The sequence below is a fragment of the Dasypus novemcinctus genome, chromosome 25 (genome assembly GCF_030445035.2).
Source record: "Dasypus novemcinctus isolate mDasNov1 chromosome 25, mDasNov1.1.hap2, whole genome shotgun sequence".
NCBI lineage: Eukaryota > Metazoa > Chordata > Mammalia > Cingulata > Dasypodidae > Dasypus > Dasypus novemcinctus.
In genome coordinates, this window is record NC_080697.1 from 21,018,355 (window position 1) to 21,043,180 (window position 24,826).

General features: G+C 44.3%; 1 protein-coding gene across 1 annotated transcript in view; it reads left to right on the plus strand.

Moving 5' to 3' along the window:
* Positions 1-24,826, plus strand: part of ALK (ALK receptor tyrosine kinase) — a 769,970-nt gene that overhangs the window by 633,437 nt on the left and 111,707 nt on the right. The window contains exon 9 of the mRNA XM_004452341.3: positions 13,435-13,604. Coding sequence (XP_004452398.2) covers positions 13,435-13,604 — 170 coding nt within the window. The remainder of the gene's footprint in view (positions 1-13,434; positions 13,605-24,826) is intronic.

The window sequence follows — 24,826 nt, forward strand, 5'->3', positions numbered from 1 at the left end:
ATAATTTAAGCAGGACAGATGAGGCCCAGAAAATCGGGGGCTTCCCTCCCTTTCTCTCCACCTCCCAAACTTGGAAGTGGTTTTCCTTCTACCTGCGGCAGGAGGGAAAGGGCCCGGGAAGGGGACTGTGACCGACCTGATTTTGTGGTCACACCCTAGGCACCAAGGTTTCCTTACCTTGCAGAGCTGCGGCTGCCCCTCATGTGCACGCGCGCGCACGCACACACACACGCGCGCACACACACACACACACAGTGGGATCCTGGAACACAGCCAGGACTTTGCTGCCACTGACGTCAGCCCGAGTGATAAAAAGAGGTGACGGGTGAGCAGCTGGGGGCGGCTGGGCCTCAGGGCAGAAGCCACCCAGCTGGGCCCCTGGGTGTCGGGACAGGCTACCAGCCCAGAGGGAGAGGCAGCCTCCAGAGGTGCCCTCTGCCTGCTGACGAGGGGCCCTCAGGCTAGAGCAGGGAATTCCTCCAAGGAGCAGGTGGCTCCATTCCGTTTTGTGAGACCTTGGGGAGCTGGTAATGGTGTGTGGAAACAGCGCTTCTCCTCTCCCAGAGATTTGGCTGGTGGGGTTTCTCCAGCCCCCGAGTGTGACTCAGAAGCTGGAACAAATGAGAGCCCTAGCTGGGTTGATCCCGTGTCCTGGTGGCAAATAAGACATTTCACACAGGACAAAGAGGAACTGTTCTGACAACTGTATCTTAAAAGTTTACGAAATTCAGTGGCAAAATCCCCTGTGGAAAGACAAGAAAGAGGGCAATAGTAGTAATCATGCGATGCCTTAAGGCAGAGAGGGAAAAAAACCAAAGCAGAAGGTCTTTTCCTTCATGGGCCCCCACAAAACTGCCCCAAGGTAGGGGCTGAAGGGGACAGGTGGGATGTGCAGGTCAGCCCTTGCTGCTGCTCAGGGCCGGGGCGGCAGGGGGCTTCCACGCCAGGGGCGAGTGGGCTGCCAAGGAGATGGGAGCAGCCCCTCTCAGCAGGGGTGATGACATTCACCCAAAGACCCACGGCCGCTTAAGACACAACTGAGATCCAACCTGCGTGGTGCTCTTTCTAGCACACTGCCTACCGGGGGGCATGTGACGCCTTCTCAGGTAGTGGGGAGGCACGATCCCCAACCCCAAGGGACAGCACGGGGACTGTGCCGGCCCCGCTCGCCTCTGCCTCTGGAGGCAGGGAGGAGACGCCCGCTCGTGGTCCTCACAAGCCCTCCCCAGGCTGGAACCAGTCCCTGGCCCTAATTCCTGAGCAACCAAGGACACCTGGCTGCCCACCTGGAGGCCATTGGGCCCTTCTGCACCTCAGATGTTCTCTTCATTGTGTGTGCCCCCGTCTTGGCCCCATGTGGTCTCCCTTATTTCAGCAAATCAGGAAGAAGACACTGTTCTTGTTTGAGCCTAATAAGGTTGGCATTGCCTGGGTCCATTCTCCCCTCTGCAGAGAAGAACACGTGTCCATTTGGGGAAAGGAACTTGCACTCTTTCCTGCTCCCACCCCCAGCCATTCTCCCACCTGGGACCAGCCTCTGCTCCAGTTCCAGGAGAGGCTGCACAAACACTTTTAGGAGCGAGTGCCGGGCCTGAGGGATGCCATCACCTCTCTCTCTGCTCCCACCAAGCCTGCGCTCCTTTGGGCGGGTATTTGGGACATCCGATTCCCCTCTCCTCTGCTACTTGATTCCCCCTGGATGTCAGCCTTGCAGCGACAGAGCTCTCCAGCCCAGTGGGAAGTCCGCTCCCCTTTGGAGAGCTCCAGGCTTCAGGACTTGCCGGAACTAAGCACCAGGCCAGTGCATCATTTCCCACTCTGTTCTCTGCACCACTCCTCTCCAGCCTGTGGGGACTTTCTGGGGACGGAGGTCAGGCCTGGATAGAGACATCATATCCAGCCTCCACTGCCCAGGAAGATGAAACACTGGGCACAGCAGGAAGCACAGCAGCCCCTGCCACCCCCCCCCCCCCGCACTTGCACTTGAGCTTGGCGACTCCTGGCAGCTGCCTCCCTCCTGCCTGGGGCCCCACTGTGACCCTACAGCCATGACCCCTCCCGCATCCACAGGAATCCAGCTGGTTGTGCGGGGCCAAGGCCAAAGGGCCAAACAGGAGGCATGGGGTGGGGGAAGGGCAAGGGTTTGGACTCCCTTAGATCTCGGTGGAATCCCACCACTCTCCAGCTGGGCAATCTTGGGCAGGTTACCTGGCTCCTCCCGGCTTCACCATCCTCTGCAGGGCTGCCCAGAGAAACCAGTGAGAAGGCAGAAGCAGTGCCCAGCCCGGTTCTAGGTTCAGCATAGGTGAACGGGGCCGGTGGTTTCCGCTACTTGGCTACCGCCACTCCTCTTATACTTTAGCTTTTACAACGATTCTGAGAATCATAGTCTGAGGCCTGCCCTACCCAGGGAGCCTGAATCTGGATAATCTGGCCCCTGCTCTGCCCTGGGTGGCCTGGCCAATGATGTGGGTTCAAGGAAGGTAACACTCCACCTGCAGCAGGTGGGCCTGTCACCCTCTCCATCAGCCCCTCTGTGGCAGCAGCTCCTCCCCACAGCCGCCAGGGCCAGGGAACACCTTCTAATCCAGCAGAAGTTCCTTGGTCTGCATTGCCCCCCCTCCCCCCTCAGCAGGCACCTCAAGGAGACAATAACCCCTTACCTTTGTATACCTTCAACTGGTTTCCAGAGAGGCCTTCTCCACCCAGCGCCTGGCCCCATATGGGAGAGGATACTGTCACCCTTTTACAAATGGGGAAGGCTCAGGGAGCTAACCGTGCCAGCAGCAGGATGTCCTAAACAGCAAAAGCTTCTCAACCGAGGAGAAATGCTGTGTCGGGACAGCTGCGATCAATGAGGCGACCAACTCCCCAAGAAAGAGAGGAAACGTAGCCAGGACAAAGTGGGGCAGGGAGGTCACCTCTGCCTGGGGGTCTGGGGTCTGTTCTGGGTGCTGACTCGACAGAAAAGGCAAGAGAATCCATTTTCAGTATGAAGGGTTCTGGCCCCCGGGTGTCTTATGGCCCACTCAGCTGTGTGGCATTACAAAGGAAGCCAAAACTCACAACCAGAACCCTAGCAAAACACCCTAATCTTTGCACTTTTAGGAGAAAGAAATTGTCTATCAACCTGGGGTCAGAGGAAAGGAACTTGAGCACTTGTAAAGCCAAGTAAGGGAGTGTTTTGGAATACTGAACCCCTTTCCATCCAAAATTGTGAGGAATCATTAGCCCCCTTCCTGATGGAGATCTTGAGGCATAGAGAGCTTACCAGACTTGCCCCAGGCCACCCAGCCAGTAGGGCAGGATGCAAACCAGGTGTGTCCAATGCCAAAGCCAAATCCACAGGTGCTCCCTAGCCCCTGGATTTGACTTAGGCCGCCCAAATTTAAATCCCAACTCTGTCACTTAAGTGACATGCAACCTTGAGGATAAAAGTACCTGTTGTGCTTGCTACGCGAGGTTGTTGGGAGGATCAAATGAAGACATGAAAATCCCACAAGTCTCTATAATACTTTATCACCAGCAGCCCTGATCACTATCCCTCCCCTTATTTTGCACGGGCTCAGAGAAGTCAGTGCTGATCTACATGCAGACATTCTGTGTGTTCATATTCCGCCTCTCGGCGATTCGCCTTGTGGGCAAGCGGGGTGCTTCATTCTCTGCAGCATCTAGCATTAGCCACAGGAGACCATGCCCAATAAAGTCGCTTAATTAATTAATTGTGCAGTCCCTCAATTGTAAGCATAAGCCTGGCACAGAAGAAGCGCTAACAAGGCTACTCCTCATTGATTCTCAAGAATCCAGCAAATGAGGCCCTACCTGAGATTTCCAAGCCAAAGTAATTCCTACTCCCCTACCTAGAACTGGTGGGCCCAGGAGCCTGGCATTCTAGCACCACTTACCGTCGTGTGGTTGACATTATCAGGACACGTGCTAACGGGTGCAAGTAATCAACAGCAATAGTAATTATAGTCGGACATAATTTAATACCTGGGAGCCACTCAAAGTTAATACCTCTAACATTACATCACGAAACAGACATATGAAGAGTTACTGTCAAGGCTCATGGGTGTGAGTAAAATCTTCCTTGGCACTTGGCACAAAGCTGGATGCCAATCACAGACCCTGGGGAGGATCAAAAAATGTCCATGTGGTCTGTGAGCAGGTGGGAAGCCCGCCAAAAGCATGGACTTGCCCCAGCTGTCAGGGAATAATACTCCCTGGATGGCGCCAGCCCCTGCTGACACTCATGTGCCTCGAGTGCATTTTCTTTCCAATGGTTAACCATGAGGATTGAAGCAGTTCCCCAGCAAGAAAATTACAAAGCTATTTCTTAGCATCATCTCCATCACCCACAGAGAAACCAAGGCAAGGAGGAGGCTGTGTCAGAAGAAAATATCTTTGTTTTTATTTCCTATAAGACTGGAAAGATAAATTTCTAGTGAACCCAGAATAAGAAACTGTACTGAATTTTTAACACAGGGTCTTTCACCCAGGCAATGGTCCTATTCTGCTTTTTGTGAACTATTTATCTCTAAAATGTTATTCCCTGAAACACAGGAAATGAATGAACATTTTTCAAATGCTTTTGTTAAACTGGGCACCAGGCTCATCTAATCTTCCTAAAGTCTCCCAATAATCCAATAGGAGATTACTATTGGTCCCATTTTGTAGATGAGGATTCTGAGGCTCTGATACATTGTGTAATAGATAAAAACATAACCACTTCTTCCAATTCCCATGCCCATGTTCTGTCCACAGCCCTACAGCACCTCCCAGCAATATCAGAATCCTCCCTCACTGCCTTTTTAAAAAATATAGCATTTATTGTTTTCTCTGATTACAAAAGTACTTTATGTTCATTGTAGAACATTAGGAAAATACAGTAAAGCACAAGGAAGAAAATTGAAATGGTCCGCAGTCCTACCCCTCCAAAGATAACCTCTGTTGCTGTGTTGGTACATTACCTTCCAGGCAGAGAGCTATAGAGTTGAGCACAGCTACAAATACAGGGTTGATTCCAATTTAATATAGGCAATTTCCTTGGCACTTGGACAAAGCCAGATGCCAATGTAGGCATTGGCATTTTGTGGTTTTGTTCTTTACTTAATGTTACATTTTCTTATTTCACTATTCTTCTTCATAAACATGCTTTAAATAGCCACATACCTTAAATTTATTGTTTTTGTTCTTGTTATCAAAAGCCATGCCTGTTCACTGTAGAAAGTTTAGAGAAGAAAGAGAAAACCAAAGAAGAAAACAGTGCCTGTGACTCTGTAACTTCACCACCCAGGGATAACCGTAGTTATTATTTTTACACATTTCCTTCAGGTTTTCTTGTGTTTTTCACAAAGGCAGCATGTAGATTCCCTGCCTGGGTATTATCCAGCTTCAATGTGATGCCTCAGAAAGAAGGAAACAAGGGGTGGTGTTTTCAGGAAGGATCTGGTCTTTTAGGTTTCTTACACGACCAGGAATCCAGCATTTCTTAAGCTTCCATAATTGCAAAGACTTGCCAGCATCACATTTGATTTGCTTGTTATCAGAAGTCTGCATCTGGCCTGCTTCTTGCTGTGTTGGGTTGATTTTTCATTAGGTTATTTATAGCTAGAGAGTTGGTATTTATTTTTTCCAGGTGAATTGGAAGATATGTTCAAAATCACAGAGTTTTGCAGTGAGTCAATGTTCTCAGATGTGTTTAGATCCTTAATAAGGGACCCATTGAAATGTGGGAAGTCTTCAAATTCTGAGCGCATGCCTGGAAACCCAGCCCTGTGGAATTTTGGGTTGGGAAAGAATTTTGACCCCCAAGTGGAGCTTCATGTTCCAGACAGTGGTACCACCCCAGTAGGGGTCATCCAGTGGTCGCTGGAAGACCTCCCAGTTGGGGAATGCCCAGGGAGTACCCCCCACCCATATCCCAGCCAGCCCATTCATCTTGGAGCATTCTACCCAGTAAAAAGTGTTTCTTCCATTGAAGTAAAACACACTGTAGAGCGTCCACCCTTGGTCTGTCTCCACTGCTGGAATTCATACAGCCTTGTGGAAATTCAGAGAGAGAGAGCACCCCCTCCTCTTAACATTTCCTCCATTTGGGGGTGTTGTGTGCAGAATGGACATTTTATGATACCACTGAATCGCTTTTGTCCAGCTTCAGCTAAATTCCAGGCTGGATTTCTTTTACAGGTTCAAGAAATTGTTTTGAAGCTGCCACAAGGTATGCATAGCAAGCACAGGGCATATTCTAGACATAAAATTGCAGTAATTACCTCTGGAGGAGGAAAGGGCCATGACAGAAATAATAGCATTAGTTCTAGCCACAAAGCCTGCTCCTGCTTTACATACAGAACTTTAATTAATAAAATGACAAACACGGGTAGCACATAATTGGAAAGTCTATCAGGCCCCAGTGAGAGGGAGGGAAAAAAGGCCCTTGTGAAAGGGCCGGCTGGAGCCTGAAGATGTAATTGCTGGTGGCGTGCCCTGGTGTTGTCTCTCTTCACTGGTCTCATTTGCTGTCTGCATATAAAAGAGTTTATTAGTCAAAAGCCGTCAATTATAACCTATATCTATTAGGATGTGTCCCAAAGGACCAAAATGTTTATTGGGCAAGGCACTGACTAGTGTGATTTCCCATTCATATTATTTATGATTTGTATAGGATTTCCCATGTTTGTGTGGCTGTATTTGTATTATATATATATACACACATATGTCTGACTGTTAATTGTCTGGCAGGGACAAAGGCTGTGAATGGTTTAAAAACCCACTGTCTCCCTCATTCCCCCAATCGGAAGGCATTCCTAGAACAAGATCTTGTTAAAATAGAAATTCTGATTCAGTAGGTCTGGGAGGAGGCCTAGGATCCTGCCTTTCTAACAAGCTCCCAGGCAATGCTGAGGTGGCTGGTCTTCAGAAAGGACTTTGAACAACAAGGATCTAGAAAACCTTCATGCACAATACCTCTCAAAAGGTTTAAGTGTGGGTGCAATATGTTGCAGGTATGTGGCACTGCAGGTATGGTAGAAAGAGCAGGGCATATAGCATGAAACCCGGTCTTCAGCCAATGGGTTTAGTGGCCATGGGTGAGTGACTTAACCTTTCTCTCAGTGTCCACATCTGAAAAATGGGAACAAAATACCTATATGGAAGTCTTAAGTACCAAATGAGACAAGTATCTGCCACAGCTTTCTGTCACTCAATAAGTATTCAGTTAATGAATGACTTCGTATCCTGCAGGCCACCCAGACAGGAACAGGTCTCCTTAGGCTCAGATTCCAGGAGCATTTTGTGCCCACTCTGGGTGCCTGTAACTTGACTGTGAAGATCAGGTCAGTTCTCTGCAGAATGATACCACAGGGGCCCTTGAACTCAGGATGGTATAAGGAAAAAGGAACTCTTTGAGAAGAATTTAAGCCTGCAATATTCTCTGGGGAACACATAGTTTCTCTAAACACACAGATGCAAGTAATTAATAAGGAATAGTCACTAGTAACTGACATCAATCTCTAGTCCTAATTAAGAAAGTGGTGAGAACCTTACCCTGTAGGTCCAGGGGAATGGTTCCAGTCTCATTCCTTCTCAGGCCATTCCTCCTCTCCCTCAGCCCAGGAAGCTCTTCCGCTCAGGGTTGCCTCAGTTTCCCTGGGAATGGGGGGTGGCAGTTACGTGAAGGCTATCTGCTGGGCTGCATCTTTCTCCCTGCAGGAAAAATGCTCCCTCCACACCTTGGTGATGGAGGGCATATTTTAAGCCATTTTTTTTTTTTTGTTATTAAGAATTGCCTCTTACAGTCCAAGACAAAAAATGGACTTCTCACTGAGAGGGCCAGGTTACTTCCTGCACTAAATAGCTCCATCTCCCTGGTGGTCTCAACCCCAGCTGCTCCTTAGAATCACCTGGAGAGCTTTTAAAATCTGCTGATGCCCAGGACCTACCCAAGACCAATTAAATCAGAATCCCAGGGGTACTGTGCAGGCATTGGTAGTTTTGAAAGCTCCCCAGGTGATTCTAATTTGCAGCCAAGGCTGAAAACCATTGGCTTAACCATTCCATTCACAAGATACACGGACTCTACTTCCACCTTTTTTATCTCACTCAAATTTATAACCACCCTTTAAGGCAGCCAGAGAAGGTATGGCTATTACTACAAATTTGTAGATGAGAAAATAGAGCCCCAAAGATGGCAAGCCATCAACTTAAGGTCACACAGTGAACACACATTAACCTTAGTACACACCCCAGGTGAATCTAACTCCATTAGTCAACAGGTGAGGAAACAAGGATGGTTTGACCAGCCATTGGAGAGTGAATGGCAATCCAAAAAGCAGTTGATTCCAGTGCATTTCAGAATGGTAATAGTTGAGTGGTAGATGCACAGGGGCAGGCCCCAGGGGCTGCATTCAATTCTGTGCTTCTCTATAAATTATTTCACTATGTCTGGGGTTGGCCAGTGATGCTGTATTTCTAACAACCTCCAAGTGTCACTGATGCTACCAGTCTGAGGACCACAATTTGATTAGCAAAATACTGACTGATTTCCTAGAGGCAGAATTTGGAAGTCCCTAGAAATATTACTATAGATGAGAAGCAGGCCAAGTGAAAGACAGTAAGTGCTGGACTGCTTGTCTCTTGAGTAAGAATAATCTCTGCCTGGCTATATCAATTTATCCCTCAGTGGATTAAAAAAAAAAAGAATGGCCAAAGTATACACATTTTCTAGCCACTCAACAACTGCCATTTACAATCTTACTCCAAATCACTTGCGTCTACTTCTAGAACTAGACATTACTGAAACTTAGTGCAATGCTTCGTTGGTTGTAAATATATGTTTTCTACTCTAAACATAGGGGTTAACATCATAATATGAAAGAAGGGTCAATTTTTTTTTATTATCCTATTTACCCATACATCTGAACAAGTAAGTTGCATCAAATGCCTCCAAGCTCTTCCTCTTTTGCTATACTCAACACATTTGTAATCACTTGTTTGATTTCCAACTTCCTGACTAGACAATAAGCTCTATGAAGACAAGGAAGATATGTATAGTATATAGCACATAATAGGTACACAGTAAATATTTTTTGAAAGGATGGGTGATCCTCTCCCTCAAGGACTGACCCTGGAACATCACTAGCACCATCTTTTAGCAGCCAGCCCAGTTCTCTCTTTCTCTCTTGCCCAGGCTGGTTGGCCTATGTAGTGCAAGAAGATGGAGAAAGCACAGCAGTCAGCGGGCCCATTTCCCAGTTGGGCATGACAGGGTTACATTTCTCTGACATGCTCATGCCACTAGCAGACTCAATTTTCTCAAGAGCAGCTGAGAACTGGACAGTCTAGAATATTACTGTGTACACTCTCTCGCCTTTCCTGGCACCTGACCCCTAGAATACAGGAAAGGATCAGGGAACTTCATAGAATGTAAAGTGGTTTTACTGGGCCTGAGAGGGAAACCTGGAGAAGACAGGAGGGTCTACCTATATATACATTTTCGTATGCATTCTGACATTGATCAGCTCTGGCCATATGCCCTCCCTCATATCATAACTATTGAAAGGACAAGAGGAATAAGACAGTCTCTTCCTTGAAGGAACCTGTAGTCCAAGGGAGAGGGGAGGAAGGACAAGGTAGTGAAATTATGCTCCTCAATGGTCCCAATAACCTCAGTTACAATATTTCAGAGGAAGAAATTATTTCTGAGGTGGATAATAAGAAAAGTCTTCTTGAAAAGGAAGTAGACTTAATTTTTTAAGTAGAGAGAAGGAAAGAGCTGGTAGAGGAAATGGAAGGATGAGAAGCACAGAAGCAGAAAAATCCTAGGCAGGTGCAAAGATGGCATTTATTGAGCACCCAGGTGTCAGCTACTGGATGAAAACTCTGGCAGATCCATGATTTATCTGGTCACCCTAAGATAGTGCAGACATTTCTTCAGTTACTTCAAATTACAAAATTTAAGCTTATTTGTAATCATAATGTCCAGTCCAGTCAAAACATCAATCTTCCCTTAAAGTCAGGTCTTCTTTCCCTTCCTCATACTGAGCCCCATTGGACCTGTTGCAGATGGAAAGGTTGAAATCAGGGAAAGGATATGGTCAATGGCCTCTCTCTCCACACAGCCTCTAATTCTCTTCTGTCACTTGCTGTCTATGTTTTCTGACCCTTCAGGATTGTAAGCACAGGAAGGAAAGAGATAAATGGAATGGGGAATTTCTCACTTGCCTGGGACTATTGTGGTGACCTGGCACTGGTATTTTCTGGATGTGACAAGTGTTCAAGGCTTTCTAGATCTCTCTTGGGACACTTTTTGGGTTCCTTTGGAGATCTACCTCCTCTCCAGTGGGGATTCAGCAGGGAATCTTTTACTTGCAGTTGTCTGGATATGGCATATGTGTCTCTATTCCAGGTGGCCACTTCCCCAGCCTTTGGGTATCTCAAGATACCTGCAGATTTTTTATTGAGGCCTATTACCCCCTCCAAACAGCCCTCTTGGATAGAATCTAAAATGGTCCCATTTGTGCTCCCTGGTATGTGGCTAACCTCTATTCTTCGTGCAGCACTCATGCATTTTTTGGCCGTGGCAAACTCTGGGCAGGCAGGTCACTTAATACTACCATCTCTCCTTTGCTCTGCCATCAGAGAAGCTACCCAGTCCCTTGTTCATACTTTAGTTGTTCCAGGTAGGCAATAGAAACTAATCCACTGTGCTCTCCAAGCTCAATGTGATGTTTACAACCCTTCTCCCTCGACTTGGGTGAAAGAGGGAACCACCTCCCCACTCTCCTTAGCGGGAGTGAAGTGGAACATGTGGGATGCCAAATCACTTCCCAAAACCTCTCTCTGAATAGCTAATCACTCACTGGTTTATACCCAAGGTATGGGTGAGGGGCTAAGAGCTATGGAACCAGGTTTTTATCCATGTCTCTTAAAAGTGCTGTACCACAGAGCTCTTACACCTCTTTTAAATGTAGTATCTATTGTCTCAATGCTTCTTCCAGAAGTTTTCCATTCTAATATTTTGTTTCATTATTATTTCATTTAATCGTAACTATAATCCTATAATAATAGAATTATTTCCATCATAGAGAAGAGGAAACTGAGCTTTGAAAAGATCAAATAACTTGGCCAAAGTAACAAGAGTGGGTACTATATCCAGTTTTCTGATTCCTGAGCCCTAAGGCCATTCTAGAGTAGAGGATGCATGTGGCTTAGCATTAAGTACTGAAATAGTCAATGAATGAATAAAAAGTTAATTTGCTTAGATTATAGAAGAAAATGAATATTCGTTTTGATTTATTTGATAGGGAATGAGAAACCATTGAAGGTTGTTGAGCACAGAGGCACAGAAGGCTGGCAGTGATAAGCAGGAAAATGTGACAGAGATATAAAAAAGAATATAGAAGGGAGAAAGACATGCTAGGAAACTACAGGACGGATTCAGACAGAACGTTCTAAAGGACCTAGTGGGTGTTACTTTGTTAGAATAAGGAGGATAGGAGCCAGATTGAAAGAAGTTGAAGAGAGAATGTATGACAAGGAAATAGAACAGGAGTTATAAGCCTGTTATGCAAGATGGAAGCATCTGAAAGGAGCTACAGAAATAGACTGTAAACCAGAGGATCTAGCAGGGTCAAGGAAAGGGTATTTTTCCAGGATGGGTGAAACTTGATCTTATTTGTAGACAATGACGCCAGAAGGGAGAGAGGCTCTGGAGGTACTGGAGCAATAATTGAGAGCTCAAGGAAGAGGTAAATTGGGAAGGGGTTAGCAGAAGAAAATGAAGGATACAGCTTCCTCTAAGTCAGGAAAGTAAGGGATGGGGTAGATAAATAGACACTTAGGCTGTGAAAAAAGAAAGGCTGAGCGAGTTAAGATTTAGCAAGGGTGAGATTAAAATGCCCTAATCGTGACATCCAGATTGCACAAGAAAGCCAAGTAGGGCCAGAGAAAAAAATTAACCAATTCATTAAGTTATCCTGGGAGTGCTTAATGAAGATAAGTACACTGGACATGGGGGAATGGGAAAACCATAAGTCAGGGATTCTTAACCAGTAGTCAGGGGGTCCATGAGCTTGAATTGAAAAAAAAAAAACAACTTCTTATCTTTATTTTCTCTGATATCTAACTGAAGTCTAGCATTTCCTTCACTAATGAATGTATGTAATAAATAAAATACAGTAGTATTCATTTCACCTGTTTGGCAAAGGGATCTGTGGAACGAAAAAGGTTAAGAACCCCTGATAGAAGTGAAGAGGAAATGGTGATAGACTGGACTTACCAGGTCCAGGATTTCAGAAGCTGAACTAGGGCCCCTAATGTCAGGGGTGGCCTGGTTAGCCAAGGGTTTCCATGCAAGGTAGCAGGAAGGCTTTAGCTTCAGCTCCTCAAGGGACTTAACCTCCTTGATCAAACTGCAAGGCAACTGTGAACCCAGACAATGGGAGGCAAAGGAGTGATTTACAGAGAAGGATGTATTCAAACAATGTGACTCAGAGGAACGGTGGCATCACAGCTGATGAAAAGTTCAGTTTGCCATAGGACATATTTTATCTTCCTTTCTACGATAGTCATTTTTCATTACCGGATCTCAACAGGAATATTTTGGACAGTTCTATGATGCTGTTGCCCTAAGTTTTAAATGTTGTTTATAGATTGTTTCTATCAAACATACAACCTCTATTGCTTTAAACAAAAAGAACACAGACTTTCTTTATAGTATACACTGCCTCTAGGCAAAATTGTACCTCAACTTTCTCTGGGAGATTATTAGTTACAATTTCCTTTCAAATGTAAAGTCCAGGTAACAATTCCAGAGAAACCTTTAATAAAGATGCTATAAGAACATAAGGCTGTAGCTTCCTTTTGGCAAAGAGAGCATCTTCATTCTGAAAGAACAACCATGTAAAAGATATTGACATGTAGATTTGTGCCTAACCTTTACCTTCTCACTACCACAGATATCAAGCCAAGTGATATAGACTATAGCACCATTCCACTAAGTTTATTAAAGCATTCGGGGAAGGACTAAAGTACTTAAGTCAGCAAAAGCATTTAAGTCACAAAATCACTTGCCCAAGGTAACAAAGTGAATTGGGGCCACAGACCTTGGCTCCTCTCTAGGTAGTTCACTGAATGCCCCATTGATCTTGATTTCCTCTCAGAAGCAGCATCTTGTAAAATTTAGAAAGATAACTCCAACTGAAACAAAGCTCCAAAATTTCCCAACAGTTGCCCCTCCCCAGCCCCTCACAACTTAATGAAAAGGGGAGACGGTGAGTGGAGTCAGGCAGTGGGCATCCAGCTCTCTTCGCCAGGCAGACCTCAGCTGCATCTCTAGCTAAGTCCTTTAGGCTTGAGATGAATGTTCCAGGAAGGGCACCTAAGGTTTCCTTTTAACATAACGCCATGTTCTTCTGACTCTTCTCTCCCTTACAGCTCCGAATGTCCTGGCTCATCCGTGGAGTCCTGAGAGGAAACATTTCATTGGTGCTGGTAGAGAACAAAACCGGGAAGGAGCAGAGCCGGATGGTCTGGCATGTTGCCACCGATGAAGGCTTGAGCCTGTGGCAGTGGACAGTGTTGCCTCTCCTCAACGTGACGGACAGGTAGGCCTCTACCCAACCCCTTCAGCCCCTCTGCTTCTAGTAGCCAAAATGCAGAAGGCAGCCCACGTCTTCCCTCCCCTATGCCTTCCACCCAAGACGCACACACATGTGGATACACACGTGCCTGCACTTACACATGCACACACACGTTCAGGGAGCACGGAGATTCTCCAAGGGATCCTGGTGCTAATGGGCAATCATCTCCCTCATTTTCTGACCTTGCCTGATTGGCTGCCTTGAATATTTGTAGGAAGAGACAGACTTGAATTGAACAACCCATGTCCCTCCCAAACAATTAGGTTTTGTGTGTATAAAGCATCTTCTCTCACCTGATGGATTTTACCTTACTTGCCCATTTGTCATTCTATTTAATTCTTACTGTATATATATATTTAAAAACCCACACAGTAGGTAGGACAGGCCTTATCATCCTTCCCCATTCCTCCCTTCTGCAAGTGCAGAAATAGAGAACCAAAGAGGTGAAGTGCCAACAAGTTGGCACTAGAGTCCAAACTGGAGTCCAGGCTCTGACTACCAAGTCCAGTGCTCTGTTGAGGCAGCCTGTGGGCAGGTGGATGGAGGTGGATGACCAGTTCTTCAGGAAACAGAGGAATGCTTCTACCAGATGTCCTCATTCCTGTTTAGACTCTGTCATGAATGACCTTTGTGACCTTGAACAAGTTACTTGACTTCTCTGGGTCTCCATTTCCTCATCTTTAAACAGAGAGTGTTGGGCAAAAGATTATTCTCTGTGCATGGCTCTGAAATGGAGCAGTAACTGCTGAGTCCAGCTGCCACTTGTCTCCCCAGGATGGCACCAGTCTGCCACCTGCAGTCTTCCTGGGGCAAGCCATGCCTGAATCAAAGGTGGCCTGGACACAGCAGCCCTCACATGACGCTCTGATGTGTCATCCCAAATCCTCCATGGTTTGTGCTGATCTGTTCCAGACCATAATGGTGGTCATTTCTGCAAGAAATACATACAAACAGATCTGGCGGAGGGAAAAATGTCTTTTATATGCTAACTGTCTAATTCTATAATCCAGAGCCGCCTCTGCATTAGACTCCTAAACACATTCCAATTGCCGTCCTGGTGGCCCCACCTTTGAAAGCCAGGGCCAGGGGCTTAAGGCAATGTGGAGGGTGATGCCAGTTGGCACCCAGCTTTGTAAGCATAAAGCTGGATCTCGACTTCTTCATTCCAACTTCAGAGTCTTCTCTTTCCAAGAGTTCATAACTCAAGCCAGTTTGTCATTGGAAGAAAGCATCATCCTCATTCTGAGCTCCAGCTCCCCACTCCTTCAGATGTGTGTGGGTTAAAGATCAAAGCCCTTGGTCATTCTGAGGCTTAGTGCCCCCAAGACAAATGGATTTAATTTAAGTGTAGGAAGGGGGAGCATGGGCACTTCCCACTACAGACAAGTCTTTTGTCCTTTGGGATTGTGGGGACTATGGGCAGGAGTGTAGAACACAAGGATGATGCCAGAGCCCTCCCTCCTGGGAGATGCTAAATTAATTCAGATGAATCAAAGGTTTTTTTTCTCCTCAATCCAGTAAGTCCTCTCTCTTTCATCACCACTCCAGAGGATTTATAGCAAGTAAGATGTTGACTCTGTTCAGCCTTACCCACTAGAATTTGTTTGAAGGAGACTTTATTCTCAGCCTCCCTCTTTCTTGTTAAAGGCTGTTTACTAGACTGACATTTCCCATATTGATACTGAAAGCAAACTATCCAGTGCAGATTCAGACAAAGGCCAGCTTGGTCTGATAATGTCTTGTGACCTAATAAGGATGCAATTATAGAAAACAAGAGTAACTTCACCCCATTTTCTGGCAGGCCACTGATGTGCTCTGATGTTGGAAGCTGCCCTTCCAGAGCTAGAAATGATATAGGAAGCAAACAGAACTGCAAGAGAATGAGGGGCCATTTTCATTTCTTAAAATCAAACTTGATTGTAGATGTGACAGGCCCATAAAACTAAAGAATACAGTGTATGACAGCGCTCAGGCTTTAGAATCAGATACTCTCATACTTATGAACTGGCTCAGCCACTTACTAGTTATGCCCTCAGCTGGTTCTTACATCTCCAAGTCTTGGTGTCCTCAGCTGTAAAGTTAGGATAATAACAGCACTACTTTGCAGGATTGTTTGAGGACTGAATAAAGTGACAATCGAAAGCATCTATACATAGTAGGAATCAATAAATTTTATTTCTCATGTTCTCCCTCTTTATCTCTTGGTATGTAAGGTCAGTGGTAATTTATTGCATAAAAAGCACAAATCACAATCACTGATGTCCAAAGTCAAGCTATGTTTTTTAAAACAGATAAAGTCTACCTCTTAGGCTTGAGGAAATAAAGTTCTTGGTGATCTGCCTGACCCACATTAAGTGCTTAATCAGGATCAAGTATTAATAATAACAATAATATAACAATATATCCCACCTAATGACTCAGAAGAGCTGGAATAGCCAACATAGCAATACTAACTAGTGGTGCAACCCTAAAATGGGGGTGGGGGTGTGTGAGTCCCTTATGAATGTGTCATCATCAGTGCTTGGTGGGCTTCTGATGAGGTGAAGAAGGAGGAGGAACTAGAAGAACACTCCTCCCTCTTCCTTCCTAGGAGAGGGACCTATAGCTTCCTAGATTGCCAGCAAAAGTAAACAGGAAGAGAGAGAAGGTAGAGAAAGAAAAAATAATAAGGGGAAAAGAAAAAGGAAATGGAGAGAGCAGAAAAACAACAGCAAAGAAAGACCAACTCCCTTCCTCCCACTCGTGAGGTAGGAGTAAGCCCCTCATGCCACCGGCCTACATTGCATAAACCATCCTTAAGCTGCTCCTGGCTTCAGCCTTTTAGCACCCACTTTGTGGACAGCTTACAGTTAAGCTGGCAGAAACTTTGTTCCTTCCTTTGTCCCAAATCACTCCTGCTCCCAGGTTCCCCAACTTCCACACATTACAAAGTTTTTTCATAGAGAGGTTGTAGGTTTGCAGAAAAATCATGCATAAAATACATGAAGAGGTCTCAATGATCAACACCTTGCTCCATGTGGCACAAACATGACAATTCATGAAACAACATTTTTATAATTGCACCATTAACCATAGCCATCGTTTGCAATAGGGTTCACAGCTTGTGTTGTTAGTCTTGTTGCTTTCTACTGAGATATATACAACTTAAAATTTCCCACATTAACTATTTTCACATATATAATTCAGTGTTGTTAATTACATTCACAATCTTGGGCTTCCATCACCACTATCTATTACCAAAATTTCTCCATAAGCACCATATAGAAACTCTGTACAGTTTAAGCATTAACTCCACATTCCCTGCCCCAACTTAGTCCCTAGAAACCTGTATTCTAGATTGTGACTCTATGAGTTTTCTTATTCTAATTGTCTCATAAAACTTATATCATACAATATTTGTCCTTTCGTGTATGGCTTATTTTGCACAACATGATGTCTTCAAGGTTTATCCATGTGGTAGCATGGATGATTAGAATTCCCTTGTATGTATATACCACACTTATTTATCCATTCAACTGTTGATGGACACAGGTTACTTCCATCTCTTGGTAATTGTGAATAATGTTGCTATGAACATCAGTGTACAAACATCTGTTTGAGTCCCTGCTTTAAATTCTTTGGAGTGTATACCTAGAAGCTGAATTGTAGGGTCATGGGGCAATTCTATACAGTATTTAACTTTCTGCAAAACTGGCAAACTGCCTTCTACAGTGGCTGCACCATTTACATTCCCACCAGCAAACAATGAGAGTTCCTATTTCTCCAAATCCTCTCCAACACTTGTAATTTTCTCATTTATTTTTTAAATAGCCATGCTAATGAGCTTGTGATGGTGTTTCATTGGGGTTTTGATTTGCATTTCCCTAATAGCTAATGATGCTGAGCATCTTTTCATGTGCTTTTTGGCCATTTGTATATCCTCTTTGAATAAATATCTACTCAATTATTTTTCCCACTTTTTAAATGACTTGTTTTTCTTTTTATTGTTGAGTGTAGGAATTCTTTATATATTCTGGGTATTAAACCCATATCAGATATGTAGCTTCCAATATTTTCTCCCATTCTGTAGGTTGTCTTTTTACTTTCATGATAAATTATTTGATGCACAAAAGTTTTTACTTTTTGTCAGGTCCCATTTCTCTATTATTCTTTTTGTTGCTTGGGCTTTGGGTAAAAATTCTAGGAAACCATTGCCTAACACAAAATCCTAAAGATGATTCTCTATTCTTTCTTCTAGAAGCTTCATAGTCCTGGTTCTTATATTTAGATCTTTGGTCCATTTCAAGTTAATTTTTGTGTATGATATGAGATAGGGGTCCTCTTCATTCTTTTGTATATTTAGTTCTTCCAGCACAATTTGTTGAGGAGACTTTTCTTTCCCAATTGAGTGGACTTAGTAGCCTTATCAAATATCAGTTGGCCATAGATATTAGGGTCTACTTTTGAACTTCCAATTAAACTCCATTGAGACACATATGTGTGTGTGTGTGTGTGTGTGTGTGTGTGTGCATGCGCATGCATCAGCACTATGCTCTTTTGACCACTGTAGCTTTGTAATAAGTTTTTGTTTGTTCTTTTGTTTGTTTGTTGTTGTTGTTTTGAGGTATCAGGGGTTAAGGATTGAACCCGGGACCTTATATGTGGGAAGCCAGCTCTCAAACACTGAGCCACATTGGCTTCCCTGCATTGGTTTTTCCATTTGTTTTTGCTTTTGTTTGTTTTTGGTTTTTCAGGAGGCACTGGGTCCTCCCATGTGGGTAGAAGGAACTCAACTGCTTGAGCCACATCTTCTTCCCTGTAATAAGTTTTAAAGTCAGGAAGTGTGAGTTCTCCAACTTCGTCCTTCTTTTTCAAGATTAATTTGGCTATTTAGGGCCTCTTATCCTTCCAAATAAATTCAGTGATTGCCTTTTCCATTTCTGCAAAGTAGGCTTTTGGAATTTTGATTGGGAGTGGGGCCTTGAGTCTGTAAATTGTTTTGGGTATAATTGACATTTTAACAATCTTTCATCTTCCAACCCGTGAGCATGGAATATCCTTCCATTTATTTAGATCTTTGATTTCTTTTAAGAGAGTTTTTAGTTTTTGTTGATTAAGTCCTTTGCATACTTAGTTAAACTTATTCCTAGATATTTGATTCTTTTAGTTACTGTTGTAAAGGGAAACTTTTTCTTGATTTTCTCCTCAGATTTCTCATTACTAGTGTAATGAATTTTTTAGCATTGCTCTTGTACCCTGCCATTTTGCTGAATTCACTTATTAGCTCTAGTAGCTTTGTTATAGATTTTTTGGGACTTTCTATACATTGGAGTGTCATCTGAAAATAGTAAAATTTTAATTCTTCTATTCCAATTGGGATGTCTTTTATTGGTTTTTCTTGCCTAATTCTCTGGCTAGAACTTCCCATACATTGTTGAATAACAGTGGTGAGACTGGACATCCTTGTCTTTTTCCAAATCTTAGAAGGAAAACTTTCAGTCTTTCATCATTGAGTATGATGTTAGCAGTGGATTTTTCAAATATACCCTTTATCATGTTAAGGAAGTTTCTTTCTATTCCTATTTTTCTAAGTGTTTTTCTCAAGAAACATTGCTGGATTTTGTCAAATACCTTTTCTGCATCAATTGAGATGATCATGTGTTTTTCCGTTTGTTCTGTCATTGTGCTATATATTACTTTATGGATTGTTTTATGTTTGAATCACCCTTGCTTACCATGGATAAATCCCACTTGATCATGGTGTATAACTTTTTTTACTGTGCTATTGGATTCAATTTGCTAGCATTTTGTTGAAGATTTTTGCATCTATATTCATAAGAGAAATTAGTCTCTAATTGTCTTTTCTTGTAATATCTTTATCTGGCTTTGGTATTAGTGTGATATTGACCTTATAAAATGAGCAAGGGAGTGTTCCCTCTTCTTTTTGGGAAGAGTTTGAGCAGGATTGTTATTAATTCTTCTTTGAATGTTTGGTAGAATTCATCTGCAAAGCCATCTGGTCCTGGGCTTTTCTTTGTTAGAAGGTTTTTGATTACTGATTGAATCTCTGCTTGCATTTGATCTGTTGAGATCCTCTATTTCTTCTCAAGTCAGTGTAGATTCTTTGTGTGTTTCTAGGAATTTGTCCATTTCATCTAGGTTATCTAATTTACCGGTACAAAAAACTTTAAGACAATTTAATTAGGGCATAGAGGTTAGCCCTAAGGAGCTCCCAGGCTCTACACACTGGGCATAGCCCCTGATTATTGCGTGAAACTATTCTAAACTACCAACTTTTTCTTGATATGACAGTAGTCTCCCAATTTGTCTCTTTGTCCCCATTTTTTTTCTGACCCAATCCAGGATACATGAGACAGCTGGAATAAACTTTTCAAATCATAAATAATTTTCTTCTTTTAAAAATCCTTTCTTGGCTTCCCATGGTTTTGAGAGTGCTTATCAAACTCATTTTTTTTTTAAGATTTTTATTTATTTATTTCTCCCCCCTCCCTCTATTGTTTGCTATCTGTGTCCATTTGCTGTGTGTTCTTCTGTGTCTGCTTGTATTCTCATTAAGTGGCTCTGGAAACTGATCCTGGGACCTTCCAGAGAGGGAGAGAGGTGATCATTCTCTTGCGCCACCTCAGCTCCCTGATCTGCTGCATCTCTTATTGTCTCTCCTCTGTCTCTGTGTCTCTTTTTCTTGCATCATCTTGCTGCTCCAGCTCTCCACATGGGCCAGCACTCCTGCGTGGGGCAGCACTCCACTTGCCAGCACTCCACGCAGGCTAGCACTTCATGTTGGCTAGCTCACCACGTGGCCAGCTTGCCTTCACCAGGAGGCCCTGGGGATTGAACCCTGGATCTCCTATACGGTAGACAGGAGCCCAATTGCCTGAGCCACATCTGCTTCCCTCAAACTCCTTAATATGACTGTCAAGCCCTTCATCTTTTATCACTCCACCCAATAACCACACTGAACTACTTTCAACTCAGTCATATCATGCTCATTCTTACCTCCCAGCTTTTACACCTGACATTCTCTCCATCCATAATGCTCTTACTCTATCCTCCATTTTCATAACCCCCACTCTTCCTCCATCACCTTTTAAAGAAGCCTTCCCAAACCCTAGATTATGTAGAACACATACCATGTATTCTCATAGCTCCTGAGACATCCCTGTAGGAACTCCTCACTCTTTATTATCTTTTTTTAAAATATCTAAATATGTGCCCCATCAAGGCAAGTGCCATGTTTGTCTATGTATCACTGTTTACTGAACAACTAGTACAATTTCTAACACACTGCATGTCCAATAAATGTGTTAAATGATAACATATTGAGGAAAGTTGCATAAATTTCCTACCTCCAGATGAACTCACTGAGAATTTCATTCGTTATAATCCATCTAATATCCATACTCTGTTCAACCTGTATTCAATGAAACAGATGAAAATCACATTATTAGAAATACTACTGAAAAGTGTTCTCTATAACAAAGCTATGCCTGGGTCCCATCAGAGTAACCAAAACAGCATTTCTAACTCTTGTGACAAGGAATTATCTTTAGGAACTTGACTGGTACCTGTGCTTTTTTTGTCTCTGGCCATTGTCTTGTCAGAATCTCTTTATAAGAAAGACTTTGAAGTTTGAGAGTAGAAAGAGCCACAGCTGATCACTTGAGAATAAAGAGCTGTAGTCAGAGTAGTACAGAGTAGGTTTTCCACGAAGGCTTAATAAGTATGGCATAGGTTTATTAGGGTTGATGACAGGGAGCTATTGATCCATGGAATGATATTGCTCCTGTCTGTTCACAAATAGGCAAAGTGATAGAAATAACGTAATAGTCTGTCATCATTATGAAGTGATGCTAACAGTACAACCATACTATAAAGAGTAACAAGAAAAATCTCCAAAAAACAATGCCCAAGATGTTTTGAGTAGTGGCAACAGTCCTGGCATAGATATATGACCTAAAGGTAATTTTGAAGGACATCACTTCAGATACTGGCTTGATGCATGCTTAAAAGTTATCTTATTACTTCACGGCAACCTTCTATAAATAGCTATTTTTCTTCACTCTCTCCTCCCATTCCATCAGCTTCCCACCATGCAGTTGCTGCTTTTTCTGCTATAATTAAATCTATCTTTTCTCAAAATGTAGGAAAGGCAAATTCTCTCCCCTTATTCTATCAGTCTCTTGTAGGGACACACTTCTGGTTTTCCTCTTTATAATCATATATCCTGCTAAATTAAACACAATGTGTCCACACCAGCATAAGCTTTGATATGCTTACAGAGCAGAAGCTAAATTCAACTCATTATGAGATGGATTTGGAAACACCATGGATCAAATCATGTCCCACAAATCACTGCAATTTTACAGTCAGATACAAAGTATATAACTTATTACACCTGTGTAGGCTTCATTCCCCAGCACTATCATTAGAAAGGCTTTTAGCCGTGCATTATATACATAATCTAACAAGAAAAAACGTTCCTTCTGGGGAAATTTGGACTTCCTGTTCCCGTTGCATCCCTTGTCCTAAACACCAAGTGACATATTTCACAAACACATCTTTCAAAGGGGATCAGTTAAACTAAGAATTATGTCTTCGTGTTTTTAGACCAGAAACTCCACAGAACCAAGGTGTTTTTCCTATTCCATTCTTGTTTAAGATCCATAGAATCCCCACTTTATAGGGTGTGCCATCAATAACAATATTCTCCTTTTGTGTAGCATCTTTCTGTGATGAGAAAGGCATTTTTATTACTTATCCTAACCTGAGTAGAGAGCAGAAATTTCCAGTGAACCTCAGTTTGCAGTCTAGGCATACCCCTGGAAAAGTTGAGTTAAACTCAATTTTTTGTAAATTGAATCAGTTTCCGCATAGTGCCTTTTGGAAGAGTTCAACACAAAGAGGATTAGAGGAACAATTGCAGAGGACTCCCCTCAAGTGTGCCTGTCACTGTACCAAGTCCTTCATGGGGTACAAAGCGTAATTAATTTCCCTTTTTATATGAGGAATCTGAGATCTAAAGAGTTAAACAAGTTTCCCTATACTGTTAGACTAGTATATTTCCCATTTGAGATAATGGCCGTGTTTGACATGTAGTAGAACCCTTCATAAAAAGGAGGCATGGTTTTTAAAATATTTTGGTTCTATATTTTTTGAGGCCAGACCTCTTGTTCATTTCAGATGAGTTCATTGTTTTCCCTTTGTTTCAGTCAGACCCTGAAGTCCGTCTTAATTCCCCACCACCTCTGGCTAAAGACCACTCCCAAATCCACCCTACCCTGCTTGCCTTTCCTTCTCTCACAGCACCCCCCAGGCCACCTCACCAGCACACGAAGCTTCTTCCCTTTTCCGTCCAGGCCCTGGTGGCTGGATCCCCAGGCCCATTGCCCAGTGGGCGCAGTGAGCCCCCAACCCATGTGCCTTTTCAGGTCGCCTCCCCACTCCGCCCTTGACCATCCACGCCGCAAAACTTGTAGCACAGGTCCAGATTTTTTTTTTCATTTGCAAGTTTAAGGAAATCTAATAAGTCGAATCTCTTTTTAAAAATAAAGTACATTTAGCTATACATTTGAAGACTCAGCCCTTAGTAGGGATAACTTTCACTGCTGTTAGGACTGACACAGACAATCAGGCCATGAGGTCAGTGCTCTGCTCAGCAGAGGCCCTCTCTGCCTCCGGGAGAACACAACAGAGCACCCAGCCCTGCACCCATCACCTTCTGCCTGCTTCTCCTTTCTTGGAAAGTCTCCTTTCCCACCTCCCATCCTGGCCCAGGGAGGAGGGTTGCCTATGGGAGGAGTGCAAGTCACACCTCTGCCAGCCCCAGAGCCAGTGCCCCTGCCCCCTGCTGGAGGCACCAACGGACTGTGCTCTCTACCCCGGCTCCTTCCCAGGGTCTTTGCTCCTTCTCAACACCCGTCAGTCCCCCGCCTCTGAGGGGAAGATGTCGCCTACCCACCACTTTCTCAGATGAGAAAACCGAGGCACAGAGGGTTTAAATAACTTGCCCAAGGTCTAAGGCGATGGAACATAGACGCTGCCCCCTAGACCTCCCCGCCCTCTTCCTTCCACTTCACCAGGTAGCCTCCTGTAAAGACCCCCACGCGTGAAATGGAAGTAGGTTTTTATTTTTATTTATCCACCCAACATTTGCTGAGCTGCTCAGTGCAGGGGGAGAGGCTCGGGGTAGCCAAGCAGTTCAGCCCTGGCCCTCAGGGGCATAGTGGAATGGGGGTGTGTAGTGGAATGGGGGAACCCGCAGGAAAAATCAGGACTGTTGCGTCTTAGGGCAGTAAGTGCTGGGGCAGAGGGAGGTCCAGTAAAACCACAGCTGTCCGGGCTCCTCTTCTCAATAGGCACCTACCCTGTTGCCAGATCTACCCATGTCACCTGAGGCAGATTGCAATGACTGTGGCCCGGGGAGGGCGGGCACGTGTTCACTCATTGCCTGTGACTGACCCATGTCAGGGACACTCCCTGGATCAGCTCCTAAGGCTCTGAGATCGGGGGTGTAGGCCCAGGGAAGGGGGAAATCTCAAATGTCTGCTTTCCCAGGGTGACAGCGGCCCTATTTCAGGGCCATCTAATTGCCCTGTATCCATATAAGCAGGCAAACCCAGCCCTACCCTGACCCGCTTGGGGACAATTTCAGGCCAAGCAGGGCGAATTGCACGGCATCTGCCCACAAGCACCGTCGGCTCTGCCCTTACCTGTGAGCAGGAGCCCGGCCTCACTGGCAGCCTGCGCAGGTGAGGGGACTGGGCCCGGGATGGGACTCAGGCTTGAGCCCCCCGCTGCCTTGTGCCTCTCGGGGTCACAACAGAGGAAAGGAGAAGGAGAGGCTACATGGTCACCGAGCCAAGCGTTGTGCCTAAATGTGCTCATTTGTCCTCACCCATCTGAGCCAGATTTTAGTCCTCAGTGTCAATGAGAACCTGTGGCTCAGGAAGAATAAATGATCTGTCCAGAGGTTCACATTAGGAAGTAGAAGAGTCAGCATGTGAAACAGTTTTCTAGCCTGAAATCCCACCTTCAAAAGAGTAGTTCAACTACAAGATCCTTCCCAAGACCTAATTTCTTTATGGCAGATGCCTGCTATCTTTATGTTTTTCCAATATTTTTGCTTGAGGACAGCCTGCCAGTGGCTCATACATCTAATTCCTCATTTCTAACCCCAATACCTAAAG